The sequence below is a fragment of the Orcinus orca genome, chromosome X (genome assembly GCF_937001465.1).
Source record: "Orcinus orca chromosome X, mOrcOrc1.1, whole genome shotgun sequence".
NCBI classification, from domain to species: domain Eukaryota; kingdom Metazoa; phylum Chordata; class Mammalia; order Artiodactyla; family Delphinidae; genus Orcinus; species Orcinus orca.
The window spans coordinates 96,088,170-96,111,649 of NC_064580.1; the positions used below are offsets into that span (position 1 = coordinate 96,088,170).

At 49.2% G+C, this 23,480-nt stretch overlaps 1 protein-coding gene and 1 long non-coding RNA gene across 17 annotated transcripts in view; both read left to right on the forward strand.

Moving 5' to 3' along the window:
- Window positions 1-1,006: 1,006 nt before the first annotated feature.
- Window positions 1,007-23,480, forward strand: part of TMEM164 (transmembrane protein 164) — a 179,465-nt gene continuing 156,991 nt past the window's right edge. For 7 of the 16 annotated variants that reach the window (XR_004477878.2, XR_007474985.1, XR_007474986.1 and 4 more), the window contains exons 1-2: window positions 1,102-1,167; window positions 1,890-2,559. Coding sequence is in view for 7 of the 16 variants with exons in the window: in XM_012537352.3 (XP_012392806.1) it covers window positions 2,170-2,559 (390 nt within the window). In the remaining 9 variants the exon portion in view is untranslated. Of the gene's footprint in view, window positions 1,168-1,481; window positions 1,558-1,889; window positions 2,560-15,288; window positions 18,657-23,480 lie in introns of those variants that run through there. The other 9 variants (XM_049705243.1, XM_033408826.2, XM_033408830.2 and 6 more) reach the window with 7 other exon arrangements.
- Window positions 2,566-13,433, forward strand: LOC125963160 (uncharacterized). Its single transcript, XR_007474987.1, has 2 exons — window positions 2,566-12,441; window positions 12,568-13,433. It is a non-coding gene; the product is annotated as an uncharacterized LOC125963160 (long non-coding RNA).

Below are 23,480 nucleotides of genomic sequence, written 5' to 3' on the forward strand. Positions count from 1 at the left end.
TTGCCCAAAGAAAAGCAAACCACAGTCTATGGGTAGGAAGCAGCAGGGAAGAGGGGCTCCTGTTTCAATCAGCAGCCCTTATCCAGTTCTGGGGCCCCTGCACACCCACACCGTCCTGGCAGGCCTTTCAGTGGCAGGACTCTCGGCCAAGTTCAGGTTGGGAAACAGCTGCTCCGTCGCAGAGAGGGAGGAGGGAAAGAGGTCAGGGGAAGCTTCTTTTCCTCCAGCTAGAGTACGATTGAGCTCGAAGGTGTGGCAGGAGAAAGGGGAGACAGAGGGCCTGGAGAGGGAGGCAGAGGCAGAAACGGCAGCGGCAGCGGTGGGCTGTGTGTCCGGAGGTTAGAAGGAGAAACGCTGGGGCGGAGCAGGAGGGGGAAGGGCCGGGCAAAGTAGGAAAAGAAGCCTCGTCCTAGTATTGGAGAGTAGGGCTGTGGCTAGAAAGGTGGGAGAAGACGCCTTCCGGGCCCCGCCCGAGTCTGCTATTTCAGGGCGGACTGGAGGAGAGGCGAACAGTAGAAGGTCACACCCAGCAGATCCCCCCCCACCAAAGCCAAGCTTGACCAGCTGCTCATCACTAGACAGGCTCGTCCATTCCCCCAAGAACTTAGCGAGGGCTGGCTAAGCGCCTACTAGGTACCCGGTGTACAAAGAAATGCCCTGGAGAACAGGGTTGCAGGAGGTGGAGTCGGTCCAAACGGCTTCGCGGAGGAGGCGAATTCCGTAGACGGTGGTGCAAGAAGGTGGCAGTGCACGCGTGCAGGCTCGGCAAGTGCCGAACGCGAGGCAGGCCGGGGAGGAGGGGAAGGAGGCGGGGATTGAGCCCGGGGGAGGGAGGGGAGGGAGAGGCGCAAAGAGGGAGGGTGGGAGGTGTGAAGGGTGGGAGCGGCAGGGGGAACGAGGGAGGCGGGACAGGGGAGGAGGCGAGGCGGGGTGGCCGCGGCCCGAGGGGCCGAGCCGAACCGGAGGGGGAGGTGGCGGCGGCGGCGAGGGGGAGGAGAGAGGGAGGGGAAGAAGGAGGAAGCAAGCGCGGCGGCTGCAGGGGGAGGAAGACGGGGAGGAGGAGCCGTGCGCGGCGGCCGCGGCAGCCGCCGGGGGAGCCGAGTGCCCGGGCGCGGGGAGCGCGGGGATCCAAGCGAGTGCCCAGCCGGGGCTGCAGGCCGACTGCCGGTGAGTGGAGCCCCGAAGGGCGCGGCTGTCAGTCCCTGGGGCCGGGCGGGAGGCGCGGGAAGATGCGGCGCCGGGATGGAGGGAGGGGGCCGGCCGGAGCCCAGCCCCCGGCTGGCCCGGCCTCCCGCCCGCCTTCCCTCCCTCCCTCCCTCTCTCCCTCCCGGCTTCCTCCCGCCGTTGCCCGCGCGAGGGGGGCAGGTCCCGGGCGGGCCGCGGGCTGGGGGAGGTGCTGCCCGGAGGGCGGGCGTCTGGGCCGGGGGGTGGAGCTGGGGGCTCGGGGGTGTACCCGGGGGCGGGAGGCTGGACAGGGACGGCTCTAAATTGGCTCGGAGGGGCCAGTCGGCGGCGAAGTTGCTCGCTGTGGGCAGAGACGGCCACGCGGTTGCAGGAGCAAGCGATCCCCCTGTGGCGAGTGCTTGAGACGAGGAGTCCGGCGTCCCCGCCAGCCCCGTCGCCCTCCCCGCCTGCCCGGCCCCGCCAGCTCCCCTCCTGGCCTCCGCGTGTCCCCTCGCCGTCGCCCCCGGTTCGCTCCCGCCGCGCTGCCGGGTCCCCTCGGCCCTCTCCCTGACCCTCCCGGCCTCCGACTTCCCCTGACCCCTGCTTGCTTCGCCACTGCCCCTGTTCTCCTTTTCTTCCCTCGCTAGTTACCCCTCCCCGCCTCGTAAATTCCCGATGCAATTGCCTCTTTGAGACCTTTTTTTTTTTCCTCTCCTTCCTTTTAGATTGGCCAACGGCTCGTTTCCACCCTGCCTCGTTGGTGGCCACTGGAGAAGCGCGGGGGGCTCCCCAGACAGCCGTGGGGACAAGTTAGAGCCAGCACTTTGCCCCGGGCCTCGCGTGTAGCTTCCCGTCCCCTGCTCTAGGTGCCCCGGTGTCCGGAGGGGGGTGCGGGTGCGGGGGTGTGCCCTCCGTACATGTCCCACCACCCGGGCCACCCTCTGGGCTTGTGTTCCATCTCGCTCTTGCTTCCTGCACGGTGGTCGAGGGGAACCACTTTGCATCATGTCCCGGTATAGCTACCAAAGTCTCCTGGACTGGCTCTATGGGGGCGTGGACCCCAGCTTTGCAGGCAATGGGGGCCCCGACTGTGCTGCCTTCCTCTCTTGGCAGCAGCGGCTGCTGGAAAGTGTGGTGGTCCTGACCCTGGCCCTGTTGGAGATCCTGGTGGCCCTGCGGCACATCCTGAGGCAGACGAAGGAGGACGGTAGGGGTGGCCGTGGCTGCCAGCCAGAGCAGGTGACCCAGCGGCCAGAGGAAGGCAAAGAGAGCCTGAGCAAGAATCTGCTCTTAGTAGCCCTGTGCCTGACCTTCGGGGTGGAGGTGGGCTTTAAGTTCGCCACCAAGACCGTCATCTACCTGCTCAACCCCTGTCACCTGGTCACCATGATGCATGTGAGTCTGTTGACTTCCCCCCCACCCCACCCCGGGCAGCCTCAGCCATCGGAGTCATTTGTGTGCTCAGGACACGTGGCAGTGTAGAGCACCTCATCCCTGCGGGAAGTGGGACCCTCACAAATGATTTTCCAGCGAGGCAGTTTGTGTGCGGATTTCAGACTTGGCTCTGTTCTACCTTTGCACAATGCGTCAGCTCCACGGTGGAGGTGGGCACTAGGAAAGACTAGCACTCGGGCCACGACCCCTCCCCTCCCAGGCCTGCCCTGGTCTTTCACAAGCAGGAAGTCCAGCCCCAGCCAGGTGCCCTTTCTGAATCACCAGTGGGGAACCATGGCCCATTCCCCCATTACCTCTGCCACAGTTAATTTCCCAGAGGCCTGGTGACATTCTTTCCTGGAGGTGGTCACATAAGGTTACTGGTCTCCACTGTCGTACTTTGGGGAAATCCTTTTACGGGTTTCTCTTAATGACTCTTTCATTTGGGAGTTTACGCTCTTGGGGTGAGGTCTGCCTTTGAGTTCTGCGGTGTTGGAGCAGCCCCAAGCTCCTACTAACCACTCTGAAGCCGACCCCAGGCAGACTCATGAACTTTTCTCTGTCCATGGTGAGAGGGTATTTATTTCCTGCAAACCTCTTCATCTTACCACTCTTATTCTCTTTCCTGAGGTCACGGTCCAGGGGTGCCCAGACAGCTGATTTCTTTACCTCCCATTAGTGGCGCTAAGAAAAACAAATGAGATTGAAAAGGAAAGTTGCCAGATACATAAAAATAATCTGGGTGAGGACCAAGAGCGAGACTGTCTTTCTGTACTCAGCCTGTGTAGAGAGATGTTCTAAAACTATAAAATCATAGAGGAGGAGGAAGAGGAGAAAGGGAAAAAAAAGCTTTTTTAGATTTCAAGCTGTGGAAAACCTGGTGTGTTTTATCCAGGGACAGTTTTGAAACCTGTCATTAGCATCTTGATTGCTTTTATATTTGTAGAAGGTTATTCTCAGGAGCCTTGTGATAACCCCGTGTGGGGCAGGAGGTCGAGATGCTTATCTCCATTTTAAAGGCCTGGTGGAGCCCAGGGATGGGAGGTCGCTCGCCTGCAGCCAAAAGATGAATTAGCCTTCCGGGTTGGAAAGGTAATCTACCCTCTTTGCGGAATGGCAGGGCGGTCTCTGGGGAGAGGCCGATGCTGATGGGCATGGCGCCGCCTGCTTGTGGCCGGCATGCTTGCTAGCTCTGTGTTCTAGGAACTCCTTTGATGGCAGGTTCCTAGCCTCAGTTTCCCAGTCTGTAAAATGTGAATGGCCACAAACCCCTTCCAGTCTTGCAGATGTGGCAAGGAGGTGTAGACGACTTTGGAATAAAGCAGCTCTTATGGATGGGATGGCTATAAGCATCCAGCAGAGTTGGAGTGGGTAGCATTTTCCAAAGAGGACTTCTTGGGGAGTGATGCCATTCACAGGAAACCCAGGGCTCTCCCAGCTAGACCTTCTGTGTAAATTTGAGCCTGTCCTCTTTCTTTCCTTTTTTTGATGAATGGGCTTTTTGTTAATGAAAGGAAACAACGCATCTCAGCCGCTGCTATGTGAGGCTCTTGGGACAGGAGAGCTTTTTTTTGGTTGGCAGGTGGTGAGGGTCAGGGGTGCCTTTTCTACAAAGGGGTCTTGAGGCCTCTGACAACCACATACGTAGAAGGTCAACAAAGAACTAAATTCAGCCTGACTGGGGCTGCTGCTGGTGTGATTACATCAAACCTGGCAGCACCATGTTTTTTTTAATAAAGTTATTTATTGATTTATTTAGGGCAGTGTTGGGTCTTCGTTGCTGCGCGTGGGCTTTCCTCTAGTTGCGGCGAGTGGGGGCTACTCTTTGTTGCAGTGCGCGGGCTTCTCATTGCGGTGGCTTCTCTTGTGGAGCACGGGCTCTAGGCACGCAGGCTTCAGTAGCTGTGGCATGCGGGCTCAGTAGTTGTGGCTCGTGGGCTCTAGAGTGCAGTCTCAGTAGTTGTGGTGCACGGGCTTAGTTGCTCCACGGCATGTGGGATCTTCCCGGACCAGGTCTCGAACCCGTGTTCCCTGCATTGGCAGGCGGATTCTTAACCACTGTGCCACCAGGGAAGTCCAGCACCACGGTTTTTAGTGCAGAGGCTTTTAGAGGCTTTTAGAAGACGCTGGAGACTCCGTTCTGGCATTAATTAGTTGTGTGACTTTGGGGAAAGTACTTTTCCTGGGTCTCAGTTCTCCCAGCTGCAAAACGAGGCAGAGTTGCATTCCTAGCTCTTGACAGCCTATGTTCTGTGATTCTTTTCTTCATAAGCAGAGTCCGGGGATGCCACAGAGAGCTATTCTAGAAATGCTTTTGGCCTCCTTTCCGATTTCAGGTGGCCTTGTTCATCTTCGTTCATCTTTTGCTCCCTGTGTCTTCCCCGTAAAGTACACATGACCAGGCCACCCTTAGGGACACACGTAGATGATGTTGGCACTCGGGGCTGACAGCTGCAGAGAGACAGATGTTTGGGGAACTAGGGACTGATTCCTGTTACTTGTGCTTTTGCTGTTGTCCTGTGCTTAGCTTAAACTCTGAAGCTAGAGGGTGGGGTACAAAGAACAGAGTCAGGCTGAGGAATTCTTGGGCCAGAGCAGGATTGTACTGCTTTGTCCTTTACTCCTAAGTCACTGCTTTGTGTCATTTAAATAGTAACTTCCGGCCTAGTGGGGGACCTAGCCTGTGATGAATCCAACATTCCATACCTTACCTGTGGCTCTTCCTGGGAAGCAGGGACGTATGGATTTTTAAAAGTTCATGTGAGTCCTTAAAAGAAATTTAACAACAGATGGTTGGAAACAATTTTCTGACTCGGTTACAGCAATGACTAATGGTAGTAAGTATGGTTAGTAATACTTTACATTTATCTAGCTTTTAACTGTTTATAAGACACTTTCACATGCATTATCTTCTTTAGGGTTATGCTAGATAAGCTTGAGCCTGGAGAGGGGGTTGTTAAAATGTTTCCTGTGACTGTGTGTATTCCACAGGGGAGATGTTGAGTACAAAGAAATGCTTTGGCAAGTGAATTAGCTGAGTTAGGCCATATTATGGCAGTGAATTCTGTGGAGTTCAGAGGTCCCAATAAGGAAAGGGAGACATTAGCTGAAATGAAAGCGGGAGCTTAGCAGAGGCATTTCTGATGTGTGTCTCTCAACAGGCCGACTCAATTATGGCTTTATAGAAAGGCCTTGTTCCTCAGAGCCAGTGTAAGTTTGTAACAAGGACAGTATTGCTTTAGGCCAGGAAATGGAAGAGTTGGAGGGAAAGTGGTTAGTCTCCTTATCTCCCATTTTTCAGTCTGTAAAATATTTATTTCCAAGGCCCTGTTACGCAGACCCTCATCATAGCCATGCTGCCTTTGGGTGACCGCCAGCTTTAGAAGCATAAGGAAGGGCAGTTCTTGTATCTGAGGTCTGTTCTGGATTAATATTCCCGCTGTCCGGTTTCTTTTTGGCCTCATCTGATATCTCAAGGGCCCTGGAACTGGGGTCTGGTGGAGGTTTGTATGATTACAGCAGCACCTTCCCACATCTGAGCTCAGGCCGGGGACGCTTGAGGGTTCTCGGGATCAGCAAGCACCAGGATTAACGCACTGTTATTAAACCCCTCGCTGAATATCAATGGTGTTTACCCATTGCACCAGTATTTCTTCAAGTGTGGCTAGTCCCCTTGTGCATATTATTTAGGCAGGTGTGGGTTACAGGGAATGAATTTACTGACTGATTCTGCTGTTTACCAGAAAAATCACCCAGCAAGTTAGTGGCAGAGGTGGCTTTAGAACCGAGCTGCCACAGTGGGTATTGGGGCTTTGCAGGAAGAGCTTCTCATAGCTACTTAAGTCCGAAAATCTACACGTTCTTAGCAGAAGGGTTAAAATGCCAGACAATTTGACTGATCGTGTCCATAAAGACTGGTGGCCTTTTATCTCCTTTGCATCCAGTTATATTGTCTCTGTCTTAGGAACTTAACGAAAAGATCAAATTTGGGATGTCTTGCCCAATTGTCCGCTTCCGGTTGGTTCTGTATGTGTCTGTGTCAATGTCTCCTGGTTGGGCGCTGAACTGAGTGGGGCACAGCATATGGTGTTTAACCCTCCGTGTCTCTGTGCATAAGGCAGGCTGGATCTCAGCTGGACATTTGCCAAATAATAATTGATGCTATTGACCCTGGAACGCCAAGCCTCTGGTTTTTAGCCTGTAATACCTAGTGAGCCCCATCCTTCTTTTAGAGTTGCCATTGCTATTTTATTTTTCTGTCTTTACGATATATTAGAAGGCTGACTTCCACCAAATGTGGCTAACCTGCTTTTGGCTCACTGTTTATTTTTCTACTTCTTCCCTCTTTGCTGAAAGCGTAGAATGGCACATATTCAAAATGGCCCTGAGCTTTTTGTGACACCTTTTGGAACTCACGGAATATACACGGGTGTATTCCATTTGCTCTGTGATGGATTTGTTTGAGAGAAAACCTGATAGATTTGAGAACTAGGCTTTTTGTCCCCCGCCTCCTTGACTTCAGACCAACCACACCTCCTCATCCCATCTGTTGTCTGGAGTGCTGATAACTGCTCCCGCTTGCAATTGACGTCGGTGGGGAATGGGTACAATGAGGGATCCAGCCATCTGCTGACGGCTTATCAGATGGACTGTGTCCTGTGTCATCAGTCCAGGGGGACACAAGGGGATAATGTTTATATGGGCCCCAGCGGTGAGGCATGACATTCCTTTTTAGTTTGTTTTATTTTCCCCCCAAGGAAATTTGCAGAGAATTTTTCCATCTTTCATAATTACAGTGTTTGGCGGGGGGGGGGGGGTGTCCATTATAAAGGGAAGTGGTGTGGATTGGTGGATTAAACAAGCCACAGACAGCCCTGGGATTTAAAATTATGATGCCAGTTTGGCTCGTGGCTTGCTAGGGAACCTGAGCAAATTATTTAACCTTTTCCTATCTCCATCTTCATGAAACGGGCCACATGGAAGCAAAGCATTTTAATCCTCTGAATAACTCTGTGGTCACTTAAACAGAGATTCCAGGTACAGCTGATCAGAGCTGGACGATGACCAATAGATTTTTACCTCCGGCTCAGAAACTGACAAACCTCAACACCTTTTCACCTTTCTTGATAGCTATTAGAATCCATTCCTCTAATCATTTCTGTTGCTTTTCTCTGGATCCTTGCCCGTGCCTGCATACCCTTCTCAGGCACAGCCTATAAAACTGGGTGCTGCGACCAGAGGTCCAGCCTACACCCAGCAGAGGAAGGCTTTCCTTCTCCGCCTTTTCTCACCATGCACTTGTTAATACAACCCAGCGTGGAGCTTGCTATTAAGTAACAGCATGTGGCTGGCTCCTACTTGGGGTGACCCACAGGGTCCCTGGGTTTTTGTCCCTTTGCCATAGATGTGTCTCTTTCATCGCTGTCTTCGTGGGATCTGTCGTGAGTTCCTCCCCTCTGCAGATCCCCCTGAAGCGTCTCCTCTGTGAAACTTTCCAGTTGACCTTGGCTCCACAGTTATTCCATTCATTCCAGTAACAGCTTTTGTCCTCTTTTCCTGACCCTCTGAATATTCCTCAGACTATTTGGCTCTTCAGCATATGCCTTTGTATACATGTAGGTAATTCAGTGAGTCTTCGACTGGGTTGCTTGTTTTTGCATGTTTGTTCATTTTCCACCATTAGCGTAAACACTTTTCTTTAAGGAAAGGAGTAGTGTTTTGTTTTTCTCTTCCCTCTGTAACTCCCTGCAGAGCTTAATACAATACATGCACATTAATTTTTTAATGTGTGCCTGGATAATGCGGGCTGACTGACTGACAGAGCTGACTGTTTTCTTCCGCTTTTTCATTTTCCCTCTGGTGGTTCTGTCTGTGTTCCCTTGAGGTCTCCTGGGCACTGTTCCTATGTCTCCTGTACCCATTAAGAGAATCTCCTGTCTGGTTTTTGAAATAGCCAGAGGAGAGAGGTGGTTTTGCCTCCAGCTCACACATCTTTTGGTTCCATCACAAAGAGCTGGTTATTAGGAACTGCAGCCCATTCTCTGCCCCAAGTATCTGCTCCCTTTCATTGCTGTGAGGAAATTACGCTGTTGGATCTTGGTCTGAAATCCCTTGGTTCGACATCTGGAAGTGTCTACTTTCTTCCTTTCCTTCTTTAATATCAGACACGTTAAAAAAACGTTATTAGTCTGGTGACTCACTTTCCATCTCTTTCTGTCCCCTTTTGTATTTTTCAGTAGGTAGCTCACTGTCGTCATACCTCACTGAAACACCCTCTGCAAGAAGAGCCAGGCTTCTCAACTTCTGGTCTTTCATATCTTTTTTTTTTACTTTATTTTTTTTTCAGCTTTGTGAGGTATAATTGACAAAGAAAATTTTAAGATATTTAAAGTGCACAACATGACGATTTGATGTACGTGTGCATTGTGAAAGGATTCCCCACCCCCCATGGAGATCCATGGTCTCATATCTTTTGTTGAATTGAGAGCATCTTCTGCCAGTCACTGGATGAGTGGACCTGAAGAGACTATGGGTGTGGAGTGCAGTGCTTCTCGAACTTTCTTTGTGAAAAATTCCCTTGGGAGCTTGTTCTAATGCAGATGCCTGGCTCTCTACTCAGGGAGTCTGAGTAGGTCTAGGGCCTATAGGGTGAGGATGGGAATCTGCATTTATTACAAGCTCCCAAGTGATTCTGATGCTGGTGAGCATTGGACCCTGCTTGGAGAGACATTATCTAGAGGCTAAAGTATGAGGTGGGCTGTCGGTTCAAATGCTCCTCCTGACGGGTGTGAATCTGGTGGCCTTTGGGCGGGCGTTTAGTTTTCTGGTAGTACCTCAGTATTTGTGTGGGTGTTAAATAGTGTGGCTGAAATTAGAGGTTGAGGGCTCCGAGATACTGTGAGGTGGATTTTACGGTAGCTTTAGAGTTGCAGTGGCTTGTTGGGTCCCTAGGGGTTACGTCAGTGGAGGATTTCCAGTCCTTCTACACTCCCTTCCCAGCCTTCCAGTGTCTGAGATTTTGGGGAACTAACGAGAGGAAATACTGACACAGAGTTATTGCATGCTAATTTTCTATGTGCAGGACTTTTGTTTTAAATGCTCATGGGAATGTATTCATTCATGTATCCATTCAGCAAACATTTATCCAGTGCCTGTTGTGTGTCACACATTGTGCCAGGCACTGGAGATTCAAAGATAAATAAAAACCATTCTTTGCTTTCATGTTCCTCACAGTTGAGATGAGACAGGCAAGAAAAAAGATCAACTAAATTACAACATGTACGGTAACAGATTTGAACAAAGCATAGAGGACAGAGGGTCTTTTTTTTTTTTCCTAGTGCAATTAAGGATAGCTTCCTAGAAGAGGTGACATTTGACTCACAAAGGAGGCATGTTAGCTCCTTGAGAGCAGAGGCCCTTGTTTGTCTTGTTTTCTATTCTAGCGCCTCAGACAGGGCCTGCCTCATAGTAGGTGCTCAGTAAACATGTATGAATGAATGAGTAGGAAGGAAGGGGTGTTGCAGGAAGGAAGGGGTGTTGCAGGAAGGAAGGGATTCCAGGCATAGGAAACAATACATATAAAGGCCCAGAGTTGCTTCCTGTGTCACAGGAAAGCTTCTCAACTCTTACCTGGAGTCATTCCGTTGTTATTATCAGGGGAAGATATTTTTTCATATTTCTCCCTTGGCAAACCAAGGAATGCTCTGTCATTTCTGGCCCGTTGATAAGACAGCTGCAGTTGCCTACGAATCCTTGATAGGGGGCTTGTGAGATAGAGAATTGTGTTCTCTGTGCTGTCCCAAGGAGGGCTCACACGGTCAAAGACAGACACACAGAACACTGATGAGAGTGAGCCGACATTAAGAACAGGAAGTGAGATAGCAGGCATCCCACCTGCGACCAGAAGATGATTTTTAGCGGCTCATGGGGTGCTTGCTGTCCCCACGGATTACACAGCAGAACTGATGAAATGTGATGCTGTCCTTCTACCTTTCTCTTTTCTATTCTCTTCCCCGTTTCCAAGTCTTTCCCCCCGACCCACTCCATCCAGGTTTGCCTCTTTCCAGAGTACTCAAAGCTCCGAATCAACCCCTTGTATTGATACATTTCGAAATGCCCGTTTCATCAGAGGAGGTCATATCGCTGAGGAAATCAGGAAGGAGTCAGTTCCATTTAGGAGGTTCACACTGAAGTGCGAATGGCTCATAGACTCAACTGGGCTGGGGGAGGGCAGGCATTTCTTAAAGGGCTTGTTACCCTTACTCTAAATGGTGGGGTGTTTTTGAGCAGGTGGCCTTTCCCGTGTTCCTTACCCAGTTTTTGGCCTCCTTTCCACTCCACACCCCACCATCCCCCCGAGAACTGGGGTTATCAGTGTCTTGCTACCCTAATTGCTGGACCCCCAGGGTAAGTCTCCCTCCAGGGTGCTTGGATACAGCAGTTAAATCTGAAGGCCTGGGGAGGATTCCTCCTCTTCTGGGTATGGTCCTCTCTGTTTACTCAGCTCTTTCCCAGGGAAAGAGTTACCAGCTAAATAGGGCATGGCTTGCATGTCCGTCAGCGTGTGCTGTGTCAGGGGACGCAGACCTGTTGCGAACCTGAGATCCTGAAGGGGAGGGTTGGGGGGATCTCTCCGGTGGCTGTGCGCTGTTGGAGCAAATGCCAGAGGAGGAAGGGTGGGATGAGTCTGGTCCTGGGCCTGTGGCTCTGTGGAAAGGGAATAGACGGGAGGTTAGAGAGGACTGGCCTGTTGGGCAGAAACAGTTCAAGCCGTGTCCTATGGGCAGGTGTTTAGGTGGGTAGAAGAGCGAGAAGCGGGATTATCTGGAGGAGAAAGGAGGCATGAGCCCATTCTAATTCCATCCGGGTGCCTCCAGTCTCCCTGTCTCCATCGCACATCAGTGGTGGTGTAAACTCAGGGTGTATTTTGCCTGTGAATAGAATCGCCTTTGCCAGTCGACCAGCTGTGTTTGCAGAAAGACTGTGTGCTCAGGCTGTTGCTAGCAAAGAGACATTTCATTCAGGTGCTGATTAAATAAGGCGCAGAGCCAGGTTGCACATTAGGCCCTTAACTACGGCTCTGGGAGCCCCTGGGTAAACACTTATTAGATGTTCTGGGCAGAGTATTAGCAGAGGCTGCTGGACATGAGGTGCTTTCTTCAGAAATCAAGTTAGGGGAAATTGGCTAGGAGAGAAAGGGTCTAGAAAGGGTCTTGCTCCTCTTTTCCTAGACTCGTCAGGTCCGAGCTGCTGGCATATACATGGAAGGGCTAGACAGATTTCCTCATTGGCATTTACTTGTGAAGTTCTCACTGGGACCCGGTAGGTTTGGATTGGGACACAGCAAGGAGACTGGCTAAGTTAAGTAGGGCACTAGTAATGCCTCCTTTTCCTAATGCAAATTCAGCTTAGTGGACTGAGCTTTTGGACCATATTTCCTGGGTATGTATTTGAGCTCCATCGTCATGTGACCTTAGGCATGTTACTTACCTGCTAATCAACTTCAGTTTCACTCATCTGTAAAACGGGAGTAAAAATAGTACCTACCTAATAGAGCTGTTGCCAGGATTAAATGAAATAATTTAAATCAAGCATTTAGCAGAAGTTCTGGCTCGTTGTCAGCACTCAATAAATGTTAGCAGTTTTTCAGAGTACAGTTGGCCATCTGTAACCGTGGCTTCTACTTCTGCAGATTCAACCAACTACAGGTTGCAAATATTTAGGAAAAAAAAAATTCCAGAAAGTTTGAAAACACAAAACTTGAATTTGCTGTGCACTGGCAACTGTTTACATTTCTTTTACATTGTATTTGCAACTATTTACATAGCATTTACATTGTATTAGGTATTATAAGTCTTTTTATACATCGCATTTCCAACTATTTACATAGCATTTACATTGTATTGGGTATTATAAGTCTTTTTATACATTGTATTTCCAACTATTTACATAGCATTTACATCGTATTAGGTATTATAAGTCATCTAGAGATTATTTAAAGTGTGTAGGAGCACGTGCGAGGTTACATGCAAATACTACACCATTTTATACAAGGGACTTGAACATTCACAGATTTTGGTATCCGTGGTGGGTCCTGGAACCAACCCCCTGCGGATAGCAAGGGACTATTGTAGTAGTAGCAGTACAATGTATTTCAAGGCATACTGGGTAGAAGCTGGCTCTAGGGTGGTAAAGGCCTGGGTTCAAATCCTACCACTAACTGTGTAGCCCTGGGCAAGTTACTTAACCTCTCCAACCCCTAGTTTCCACATTTGTAAAACGGAATAATAATTATACCTACCCTGCAGAGCTGTTGTAAGAATTAAATGAGAAAAAATGAGACAATACTAATAAAGCACTTAAGATAGTAGACAGTCAATAAATTTTTTGCTGTGATGTGATGCGTGATGATGGTCACGAGCTTCGTTATCCTTATTATGGCTGCTGCTGCTGTGAGCTTGGATGCCTGATGCTGGGATAAGATGATAGAGATTAGATACAGGAAGGCAGCTTTAAGAATCTCACCCTCCCCCCAAAAAAAATCTCACCCAAGAGCAGCTTCCCTGGCATCTTTGTTTCATGTGGTAGGCAAAAATATTGGTTCCATGAAGGTGGCACCCACATGATCTCTGCAGGGCAGGGTGGCTCGACTGTTGGAGGCCTAAGGACGGTTTTGTGGGGAATTTGGATGTTCCTGTAAATCACGCAGCCCTTTCTGAAGCATTTGGAGGATGGCTGTCATTGGTAGGAAGTTTGGCTTTCCAGGGACCTCTGGGCTTAATTACTGCTGCTCTTCATCAATGGGCTGGCTCTCTGGTGCCTGCTATCTTGAGATTGGTAGCCTAGGAAACCAATGAGTACATGACAGAAGTAGGAAAGGAGTGGTTTGGGTGTGGGCAGAGACAGGTGCGTGGATTTACTTTTTCCTTTTTCATTAATTTATTTTGACCGAGGGGAGTGCAACTTGCTCAAGTGCCGCCTGTTCTCAGGGTTAAGAAATTATTGGAGGAGAAAGGGCTGCTCCCAGAGCTCCTAGGAGAAAGACAGGTTAAAAGTAGACCAGTGCTTTGCCTGACATGTCAGCAAACGGACCAAAAAAAAAAAAAAAAAAAAAAGACAATTCAGTATCTCCCGGATATGGGAAACCTCTCTCAGTTTTGAAGAACAGCTACTCTTTCAGAACTGGGACCTCAGCCACGAGTCACTAAAGGGCCCTTCCAGGGCCAAGGCCTGGGTCATGTGATTTCACAGCCTTGGGGTTGGAGTGCCCTATCCCACCCAGCAAGGCCATTGGAAGACCCCCAGGCATGTTCCCAAGCATTATGGGTAAATAGGCAGTTCCTTAGGTTAAGGTCATGTTTTAATAATGTAATAATCCTGGTTCCCTGGTTGGAGCAGGCTTGGAGGGCATTCCTAAAACAAAGAGCAACCCTGAGAAATTAGGGGAGACTGTACCAAAGGGTCTCCTCCATATCACCACTTGTTCCTTGTCGCTTTGCATTTGTCAAGAGTTTCCTTTTTTAAGTCTCAGGCACTTGAGCGTGTGTGCCTGCCTGTTGCTGCGCTTTATTCCCTGCGCCCTGCAGGAATGTTGCTCGGGGTCATGTGCATAAGTGCCTTATTATCTTCAGCACTTTTACACTTGGCCCCTTGGGCTGCCGCTGCTAGCGGCTGCTGCTTCACGTGGGCCTTTCTCCCCATTTCCCGGGCCCCCAGTCGCAGGAGGACTCTCAGGGTCCCCTGAGGAAAGGGCGCCCGGTTTTACCTTTGGATTTCCATTCCCCTCGCGGCCCCGCACTGGACTTTACAGTTCAGCTCTCCTCAGCATAGCCCTGCAAGCTAGCACCAAGCCAAGGTCATGTTTCCCTGTTTGCTGGTGGGGTTTCTGGCCAGTGAGCAAAGAGAAACAGATTGACTCCCCCAGCCCTGTGGCTGTCCTTCCCGGGGCGGGGCTGTCGGCGGGGAGGGGTGCTGTCTTGGCCCTGGGAAGTCAGGGGTGACCTTTAGGCCGAGGCTGCTTTCGCTTCCTGGGGAAGAATGCAAAGCCCTGTGACCCCGGTCACAGGGTCTCCTGCCTGGCTGAACGGTGTTTGGCCATACCTCACAGTCAGGGCTGTGTTTGCTCAGATGGACACACGTGGAAACCGGGCTGGGATCATCTTCCCAAGTTTCTTACTCCCCGCTTTGGGTCTGAACTGAAAAACAATTTGCAAAGTACACTGTGGTCCACACCTGTTGCTGTTTTTTTTTTTAATTCCCCTTTCCACGGCCAGTTTGCAGCAAACTGAGGATTAAGCCTGGCTCCTCCCACTTACATTTTCTCTTTAGTTTCCCTTGGGGTTGGGTTCTCACTTTCCAGTCATAACTGTCCATCGACATTAAGGACAGTTGGTGCCGCTGCTCATTTAGGGTCCTCCCTCACCCAGACCTTTTAAACACCATAAACCTGGACTAGGGTCAGATGGACAAAAAGGAGTTAAATTTAAGAGAAAGAGCTCGTTATAATTTTTGGTTATCTCTGTACACTTTGAAAGTTAGGAGTAGTAGTGATAATAATACTTGTAACATTTTGAGCATGTATTATGCTCCAGGCACTGTGCTTAAGTGTATTGCCTATATATTACCTAATTTGCAGCCTTCCACAAAAAGGTCATTTTTGTTTTATCTAATCCTTCTTTCTCTCGGTTCTAGCTGATTTCTCCTTTGGTCGCCTTATAGATACTGGAGAAAATATTCGAGCAATACTTTCCTGGGTTGAAATGGCAGAGTGATGCCAGGTCGGAGCTGAAAAAAAACCTCAGAGGTCATCTCCTCCCTCATTTTTCCAGATGAGCAAACTGAGACCCAGAGAGGTGAAGTGACTTGCCCAAAGTCGCACAGCTCAGTAGAAGCAGAGGTAGATCTCCTGACTCCCGGTTCATTGTCTCTCTCTAGTACCATACATGGCCTCCTTCCACCCTTAGCTATTCCAGCATAAAGGGAGATGGACTTTTGTTCTTGCCCACTAGTAGAGAAACAGAAATCATGTGTTTTTTGAGCATCATTGTCTTACAGCCTTGAAAGTGAGGATCTCACGGCTGCAGGCCACCTCTCTGCCTGACTGCTCTAGCGACTGCTTTTCTATGTGTTTTTCTGCCCTTGCTCCCTCTCTTCCACAGAGGAGCCAGGCTGTAGTGCCACCATTGCTTGCTGCTTGTCCTGGACAGGTAGTCCAGGGAGTTGTGTACGCTCAGTTAGCCTGTATGTCAAGCCAGTGTGATCTGCTGCGAGACAACTGGTTGTTTGGAAATGAGACCCATTCACTTGGGACTATAACTGAGGTCATCATTTCTCTCCTCTAAATAGAGACCTGCATCCTATCCTAGTGAACAGTTGTATGAGGCTCCACGGCAGGGGAGCAAAATCAGAAACTTTGTCTGGCAGAAGTGAGTGACAAAGGTCGAAGAGGGAAAAGGTCAAAATAATCTGCTAACCCAGTGGAAGAGGTCAGTTCATCTCGGTAAACAACGTAGCGTAATAGAAAGAGCACAGGATTAAGTATTAGACAGACGTGGGCCTTGGATGTAGGTTTCTGGTTGACAGAACCTAGTAGTTTTGGCTAGTCAGGTAGCCTCTCTGTGCCTGATCTTCTTATATGATACAAAGTGTGGTAGTTAAGAGTTCAGGCTCTGAAGTCAGACTGGCCAGGTTCAAATCTTGGCTCCGCTGCTTTCTAGCTGTGTCACTTTGGGTAAGTTACTTGACATCTCTGGGCCTGTTTTCCTTCTCTGTAAAATGGGGATAATAGTATCTTCTTTGTGGTTTTCTTGTAAGAATTCAGTACATGGCTACATGTAAAGTATTTAGATCAGTGTCTGGTGCATAGCAAGCGTAGAGTAACTATGATAAATATGAGTTATGGCTGTTGTATCTGTAAGATAGGGATGATCTTTGCCCTTCATACCTCACAGTCAAGTAAAATAAGATATGTTGAACGTGTCTCGTAACTAGAAAGCACTATCTACATAGGAAAAATCATCTTTTGGGGGCATGAGCATTCAAAGGATTATTAGCCCATTGGTTTTAGGATCAGATATTGGTGGATATTTCTTTGGCGATCTGGCCAAAGGAAGAATAGTAGGTTTATGTGTGGGGTTATATAAATGCTGGGGCCATCAAGCAATGTATGTCCTGCTTTTTCCCTCCTAGTGTACTTAAGAGTGCTTAAAAGCCAAGTAAAGTGGTTGGAGGATTTGGAGTGAAAAGCAAGGATTATACTTTTCCCTCATGGCCCCTATCTTAGTTAATGGCACTGCGGTCCATCAGTGACCCAGGTTAAGTCCCTTGAAACCTTGACACATTTCCATTCCTCTCTTCCATCATCATAGTCTCGGAGTCATTTTGATTCTGTCTTCCATTATTTCTCCCATCTGTCTCTTCCTTCTTTGATTTCTCTGCCCTAATTCGTCTGGTTGTTTATCATCATCACCACCACCACCATCTGGCTTATTAACAGCAGCTTCCTGACTGATCTTCCCTTCTCTAGGGGTCTTTCTGCTCTGTCCATCCCTTACACTGCTGCCAGAAATGATACAAGGAAAATTCATGTTGGGTCCTGCCATTCCCTTGCTCAAAAGCCTTCAATAGCTCCCTATTGCCTTTGGCAAGGATAGTAGATATAGCTAGACAAATACACCTTACGGTGCCCCAGGCCAACCGTGCTAATCAAAACATGAGCATGCTTTCCCAACGTGTGTCTCCATGTCAGTTCAGAATTGCCTTTAGCATAGTATATTAGGCAGCAACTATTACTCAGTCAGAGAGTGGCAGATAGATAAACCCTTTAGGGAAAGCCGGAACTCCTTATGATAGGATTCAGGATCTTCTATGATCTTGGTTTCAACCTTCTTCCCAGCTTTGTCCTCTAGTATTTTTTTTTTAATAAATTTATTTACTTATTTATTTTTGGCTGCATTGGGTCTTCATTGCTGCGCGCAGGCTTTCTCTAGTTGCGGCGAGCGGGGCTACTCCGTTGTGGTGTGCGGGCTTCTCATTGCAGTGGCTTCTCTTTGTTGCGGAGCACGGGCTCTAGGCGCGTGGGTTTCAGTAGTTGTGGCGTGTGGGCTCAGTAGTTGTGGTGCACAGGCTCCAGAGAGTAGCCTCAGTAGTTGTGGTGCACAGGCTTAGTTGTTCCGTGGCATGTGGGATCTTCCCGGACCACGGCTCGAACCCGTGTCCCCTGCATTGGCAGGTGGATTCTTAACCACTGCGCCGCCAGGGAAGTCCCTGTCCTCTAGTATTGATACATTCTTTCATATGTGCTCTGATCCAGCCACATGTACCATGAACTTCCATGCTTCTTTGACTCTGAGTTTATACTTTGTTCATGTTGTACCCTCAGCCAGAAATACTTTCTTTTCTCTTCCCTGTTGAGATGCCAGTCATCATTCAAGGCTCAGCCTAAACATTCCCTCTTGTGAAGCTTTTTTCAAGCCTTCATGCCAGATTTAGCCATTCTTGTCTACTTTAGCATTTTATTCTGCCTTATATTACATAATTGTTTATGTCTCTCCCCCACTCCTTAGTTTGCGTGTTCCCTGAACGCAAGATCTGTGTTTTATTGATTTTTTTTTCTATCCTGCACAGCATCTAGTACATACTAGACTCCTAATTTTTAAAGAAAATTTAATCGAGTCTAGTCCATTCCCTTTGTTTTTCGGATGAGGAAACGGAGGCTTAGAGGAAGAGGTCAGGTGTTCATTCGGGGATTTGTTGAGTCTCAGATGTTTGAGACGTTGAGGCTGGAGTGAACAGCAGGTAATTGAGATGTGGTTGGGCTAGCAACGTGATTTAGAGAAGATGGAGGGGCAGAAGATGCAAACATCATGGAAGCCAGGGGAGAGAAAGAAGAAAAGGATTCTGTGAAATGCCTACTTTTGTGGGCAGAAGAAAAGACTCAGTGAAGCAAAAGTGGAAAGACACCCAAGAGAGGAAGGAGTTTCATGAAGCAGGTCCTCTATTGTCATATGAGGCAAAGAGGTTGAGACCAAGGAGGACTTGAGAAAAGGCACTTGGAATTGGTGAGTACAGGCTGGTCCTGTGGGCAGCCGTCCACCCATTTCTAAATAGTTACCTTAGAAATGTTTGTGTGTGAAGAGTTGTGTGCACGGACGTTATGGCATCAGAGAAGACTGGGAAACAGCCTGCCAGTGGCAGAATGGTAAATCCAGCCAGTGGAGTATTGTGCAGCTTTTAAAAGGGAGGCTGATCTCTGTATTCCCTTTGAAAGATATTCACAGTATATTGTTAAAATTAAAAAAAAAAGACAGGGCTTCCCTGGTGGCGCAGTGGTTGAGAGTCCGCCTGCCGATTCAGGGGACACGGGTTCGTGCCCCGGTCCGGGAAGATCCCACATGCCGCAGAGCGGCTGGGCCTGTGAGCCATGGCTGCTGAGCCTGCGCGTCCGGAGCCTGTGCTCCACAATGGGAGAGGCCACAACAGTGAGAGGCCCGTGTACCGGTAAAAAAAAAAAAAAAAAAAGACAAACTGCAGAACAGTATGTATGATAGGAACCCATTTCCTAAGAAAACAAACCACAAGCCCTTGTATATGTGCGTGTTTCTGAGCACGTTGCAAAAGCCTAGAAGAATGTGTACCAGTAGTGTTTACTCCTGAGTGATTAGGGAAAGGGGGGGGACACGCTCACTTTATACTTAACACATTTCTGTATTGTTTGAATTTGGTGTGAGTACAAATTTCTTGAGTAATTAAGAAGAAATATTTTTGTAAAGAAAGAAAGGAGATGGTTGGCAGCCTGGGAGAGCAGTTAGTAGAAGAGAGTCAGCGGATGAAGGAAGCCGACTCACGAGAGAAGATCTGGCAACTGAGAAAGCATCATGTGTTTGGGAGGCTGTGCCCACAGGGGCCTTGCTGCCTGTGTGGCTGGCGGGAAAGGAGCTAGAGTAAGGCAGCAACCCCATGGCCAGGAGGTTCAGCTGAAAGGGGAGGGATCAAGTAGAAGAGTAGTAAGGTGGCCTAGAGGCAGGCGGAGGCTGATTAAGAAGGAATTAGAAAAGCAAACCAAAGTGGGCGTGTGTATATAAGGGGGGCAAGGGAGAGGATGGGGTCAGGGGAGAGACTGCGGGGGGGGGCCCAGCTGCAGTGGGAGCTGAGCACACTCATAGCTGTAAGGAAACATCCGCATGAGGCAAGGAGTAGCGCAGTTAAGAAGGGACAGATTAAATATCAACTTGAGGAGTAGAGAAGCTTCCCCCAAAAGGATGAGATCTCAGGCCAGTTCAGCCTCCAGTAGAGTGCTTGGGGCAGAGGCTGGACTAGCTAATTACCTTCTCTGACTGACCGAGGGTTAAGAAAGCCACTCTTTAAGTTTTGGTGGCCAAAAATGTTTTGGTAGTGGCACAGTCATCTTAATGGCTCAGAGAATAGTCTGCTGAGTGACCAAAATGGGATTTCTGTGGCTTTGCAGACCTCCGAGTTGAGTTATCTGCTGGACCTGTCACTAAGCTTGGGACTAAAGGTGGAGATGGAGAAGGCGGAGTCCAGGAGTCCTCAACCCTGGCTACACCTACAGTCATTAAGCAAGCATTTAAAAATACCAATACCGGGCTTCCCTGGTGGCGCAGTGGTTGAGAGTCCGCCTGCCGATGCGGGGGACGCGGGTTCGTGCCCCGGTCTGGGAGGATCCCACGTGCCGCGGGGCCGCTGGGCCCGTGAGCCATGGCTGCCGAGCCTGTGCGTCCGGAGCCTGTGCTCCACAACGGGAGAGGCCACGGCAGTGAGAGGCCCGCGTACAGCAAAAAAATAAAAAAATAAAAAAAAATAAAAATACCAATACCTGTTCCCCTCACCCCATTCTTACCTAATTGTATGGGCTGGGGGCCTGGACACCAGCAATTTTTCAGGCTCCTCAAGTGATTTCAGTATGCAACTAGGGTTAGAAGCCACAAGTGTAGAAGATGGGATTAAATGTGTTCTGAGCCTAGACTGGCCCTCGGAAGCTTGTGTGTTTGCGTGTGTGTGTGTGTGTGTGTGTATTTAACACTATTTCAATACACGTATTTTGTCCTGTGTATTCCCAAAGCCTGTGGGTGCATCACTAGTAAAGCGCTCGTCCCACTGTGTGCTAGTTAGTTGCTAGCCTATCGGGGGAGATCTAAGATCTAAGATGTAAAATTCAGGAGTTACTCAATAATAGTAACTGTGCTCACTGGGCCTCGCACTGGGTCAGGTTAACTGACTCACCCTGACTCATAAAGCTTATAGGACGAGTGCCAGCACTAGGCCCAGGTCTGCCCCTTTTGCAGTACAGAGCAGAGTGCCTGGCACCTACGTGTTCAATCATTGTCACGTGAAGTGACAAGGAGCTTTGTTTTCTTGTGCAATGCTGCTTTTTATTAAAAGCCCGGGAATGGTAAAATCTGACATATTTGAAAAGCCTGGTGGGAGAGAGGCTTGCAAACTGCCTGGCATGTGAAAAGCTTATGATATGCCAGGCACTGTGCGGTGAATCTGTATCACTCAGCATCTATTATGCAATTACTCTGAGCCGAGCATCGTACTTGGGACTGTGAGATACACAAGGAATATCAGATATGGTTTCTGCTCCCCAGGGAGCTTATTATCAAGGCTCATTTATGGTCTAATTACTGCATTTTATTTTATTTTTTTTTTTGCAGTACGCGGGCCTCTCACTGTTGTGGCCTCTCCCGTTGCGGAGCACAGGCTCCGGACGCGCAGGCTCAGCAGCCATGGCTCACGGGCCCAGCCGCTCCGTGGCATGTGGGATCTTCCTGGACCGGGGCACGGACCCGTGTCCCCTGCATCGGCAGGCGGACTTTCAACCACTGCGCCACCAGGGAAGCCCCCAATTACTACATTTTTATGTGGAGAACTTACAACAGGAAAATGATAGAGGTCAGAGGGCCTTTGAAGATCCTGTAGTTCAAACCCTTCATTTTGCAGTGAGGAAAAGAAGCCCAGAGCGGGAAGCTACTTGCCCAAGGTCACACCACTTGGGATGGGGCAGAGCCAGGGCTGGCGTGCCGGGCTGTCTCTCTTTGAGGCCCTGTTACAGTGTTCTGTTGATCAGCTGAACAAGTGAACCTAATGGCTCATGTTAAAACTTTAACTAGAATTCCACTTTGTGCTTTATGCTCCCAGCTTCCTTATGGTTGAGGGAGGGGAGTTGCATTTTAGTCTTTCTTAAAACCTTGCCTGGAGAGGGCCAGCACTGGTTACCACTAGAATTATAGCTCAGGCCCAAGAGGCCTTAAAGATGGTACATTTTCCCTTTACTTAAACAGCCACTGACTCTAAGCCCTCTGTGTCTAATTATGGTACTTTTTCTACTCTTTCTAAGGGGCTTTCCCAAGCTTAGTAGGTTTATGCCTCAGTCACTCCTTTGTGTGTGTGTGTGTGTGTGTGTGTGTGTGTGTGTGTGTGTGTGTGAAGCTTACCTTAGAGGAAGGAGGTGTTATGTACGGTCCTGAGAATTAGTGCCGTGGGGCGGCTTCCTAGTGGTGACAGCGTCAGGCTGTTTCTTTTAGCCCCGTTTCCTGCCGGTTTCCAAGTCCAAAATTCAGTTCCAAGTCTGGGGCTTTCTGTGAAGAGTCAGGTGTAATTCAAGGTAGAGATTCTGGGTTGCTCTTCCCCGAGCCCCTTCCCCACACAGACAGGGTTTAGGGAGCTGACAGCTCTGCCTTCCGCTGTGCCAGGTTGTGGTAATAGTCACAACTAATATTGATTGAGCGCCCTGTGGGATCAATGCTGTTATTGGCATTTCTGTTTTACAGGTGAAGATAATAAGATTCAGAGAGGTTAGGTAACATGCCCAAGGTCATACAGCTAGAAAGTGGCCAAGCTAGGTCTGGACAGGTAGGTCTGCCTGACTCCAAGGCTGGTCTTGTTAACTATTAGGCTAGTAGAGTTTGCCATTTAAAGAGATTACCAATGACATTCTTCATATCGATGAAGAACTATCTGCCAATTTTCTGCAAGCCCATTTAAAGAACTAGTCAGATGGGAAGAGTCCCATGTAGTCGAGTTCTGTTCCACTGTGGGGCAGACTGTATTGGGAGACCTGCCGGTCACCAGCACTGCAGGGTCAGGTAAGTCACTTCCCATCTCTGGGATTCACTTTCCACATCTGTAAATGAGAGTTGGACCAGATGATGTGTAAGATCCCTCCCAGCTCATACATTTAGTGACACTTGGGTTCATTTCTCACTTCCTGGCAGGATGGAAGTCAAGGAATTGGATGAGGGATAGAATGCATCAGAACTGTATAAGTGGGGAGAAACTCAGAGTGCTCCCAGGAGCTTCCTGGATGGGTCAGTTAACCTCAGATGGCTTTATCATGCTTAGGCAGTTACACATTTGTTCTGGTTTTCCTCAGGAATTTATAAAGAAATAGTTTCTTTTCTTTCTTTTTTCTTTTTTTTTTTGTGGTACGCGGGCGTCTCATTGCCGTGGCCTCTCCCGTTGCAGAGCACAGGCTCCGGACGCGCAGGCTCAGCGGCCATGGCTCACGGGCCCAGCCGCTCCGCGGCATGTGGGATCCTCCCGGACCGGGGCACGAACCCGCGTCCCCTGCATCGGCAGGTGGACTCTCAACCACTGCACCACCAGGGAAGCCTGAAATAGTTTCTTTTCAGTTAGCTCCTTCCCCACATCAAAAATTACCAGCTTTCTTAAAGTGGCTGTTATTTAATTTCAGCCCTTCGTAGTCGCTGAAAGTATTTCTAAAGATCAAGTAAAGACTGAAAGGGTAGCAGGGCACCTAAATCTGGGGTGCTCGTATTTTATTGGTCTGGGTTAGAATTACTAGAATTTGTGTTCTGTTTTGCAAGAGGGCTTTGGGAGACGGTGGTTTCTAGAAGAGAAGC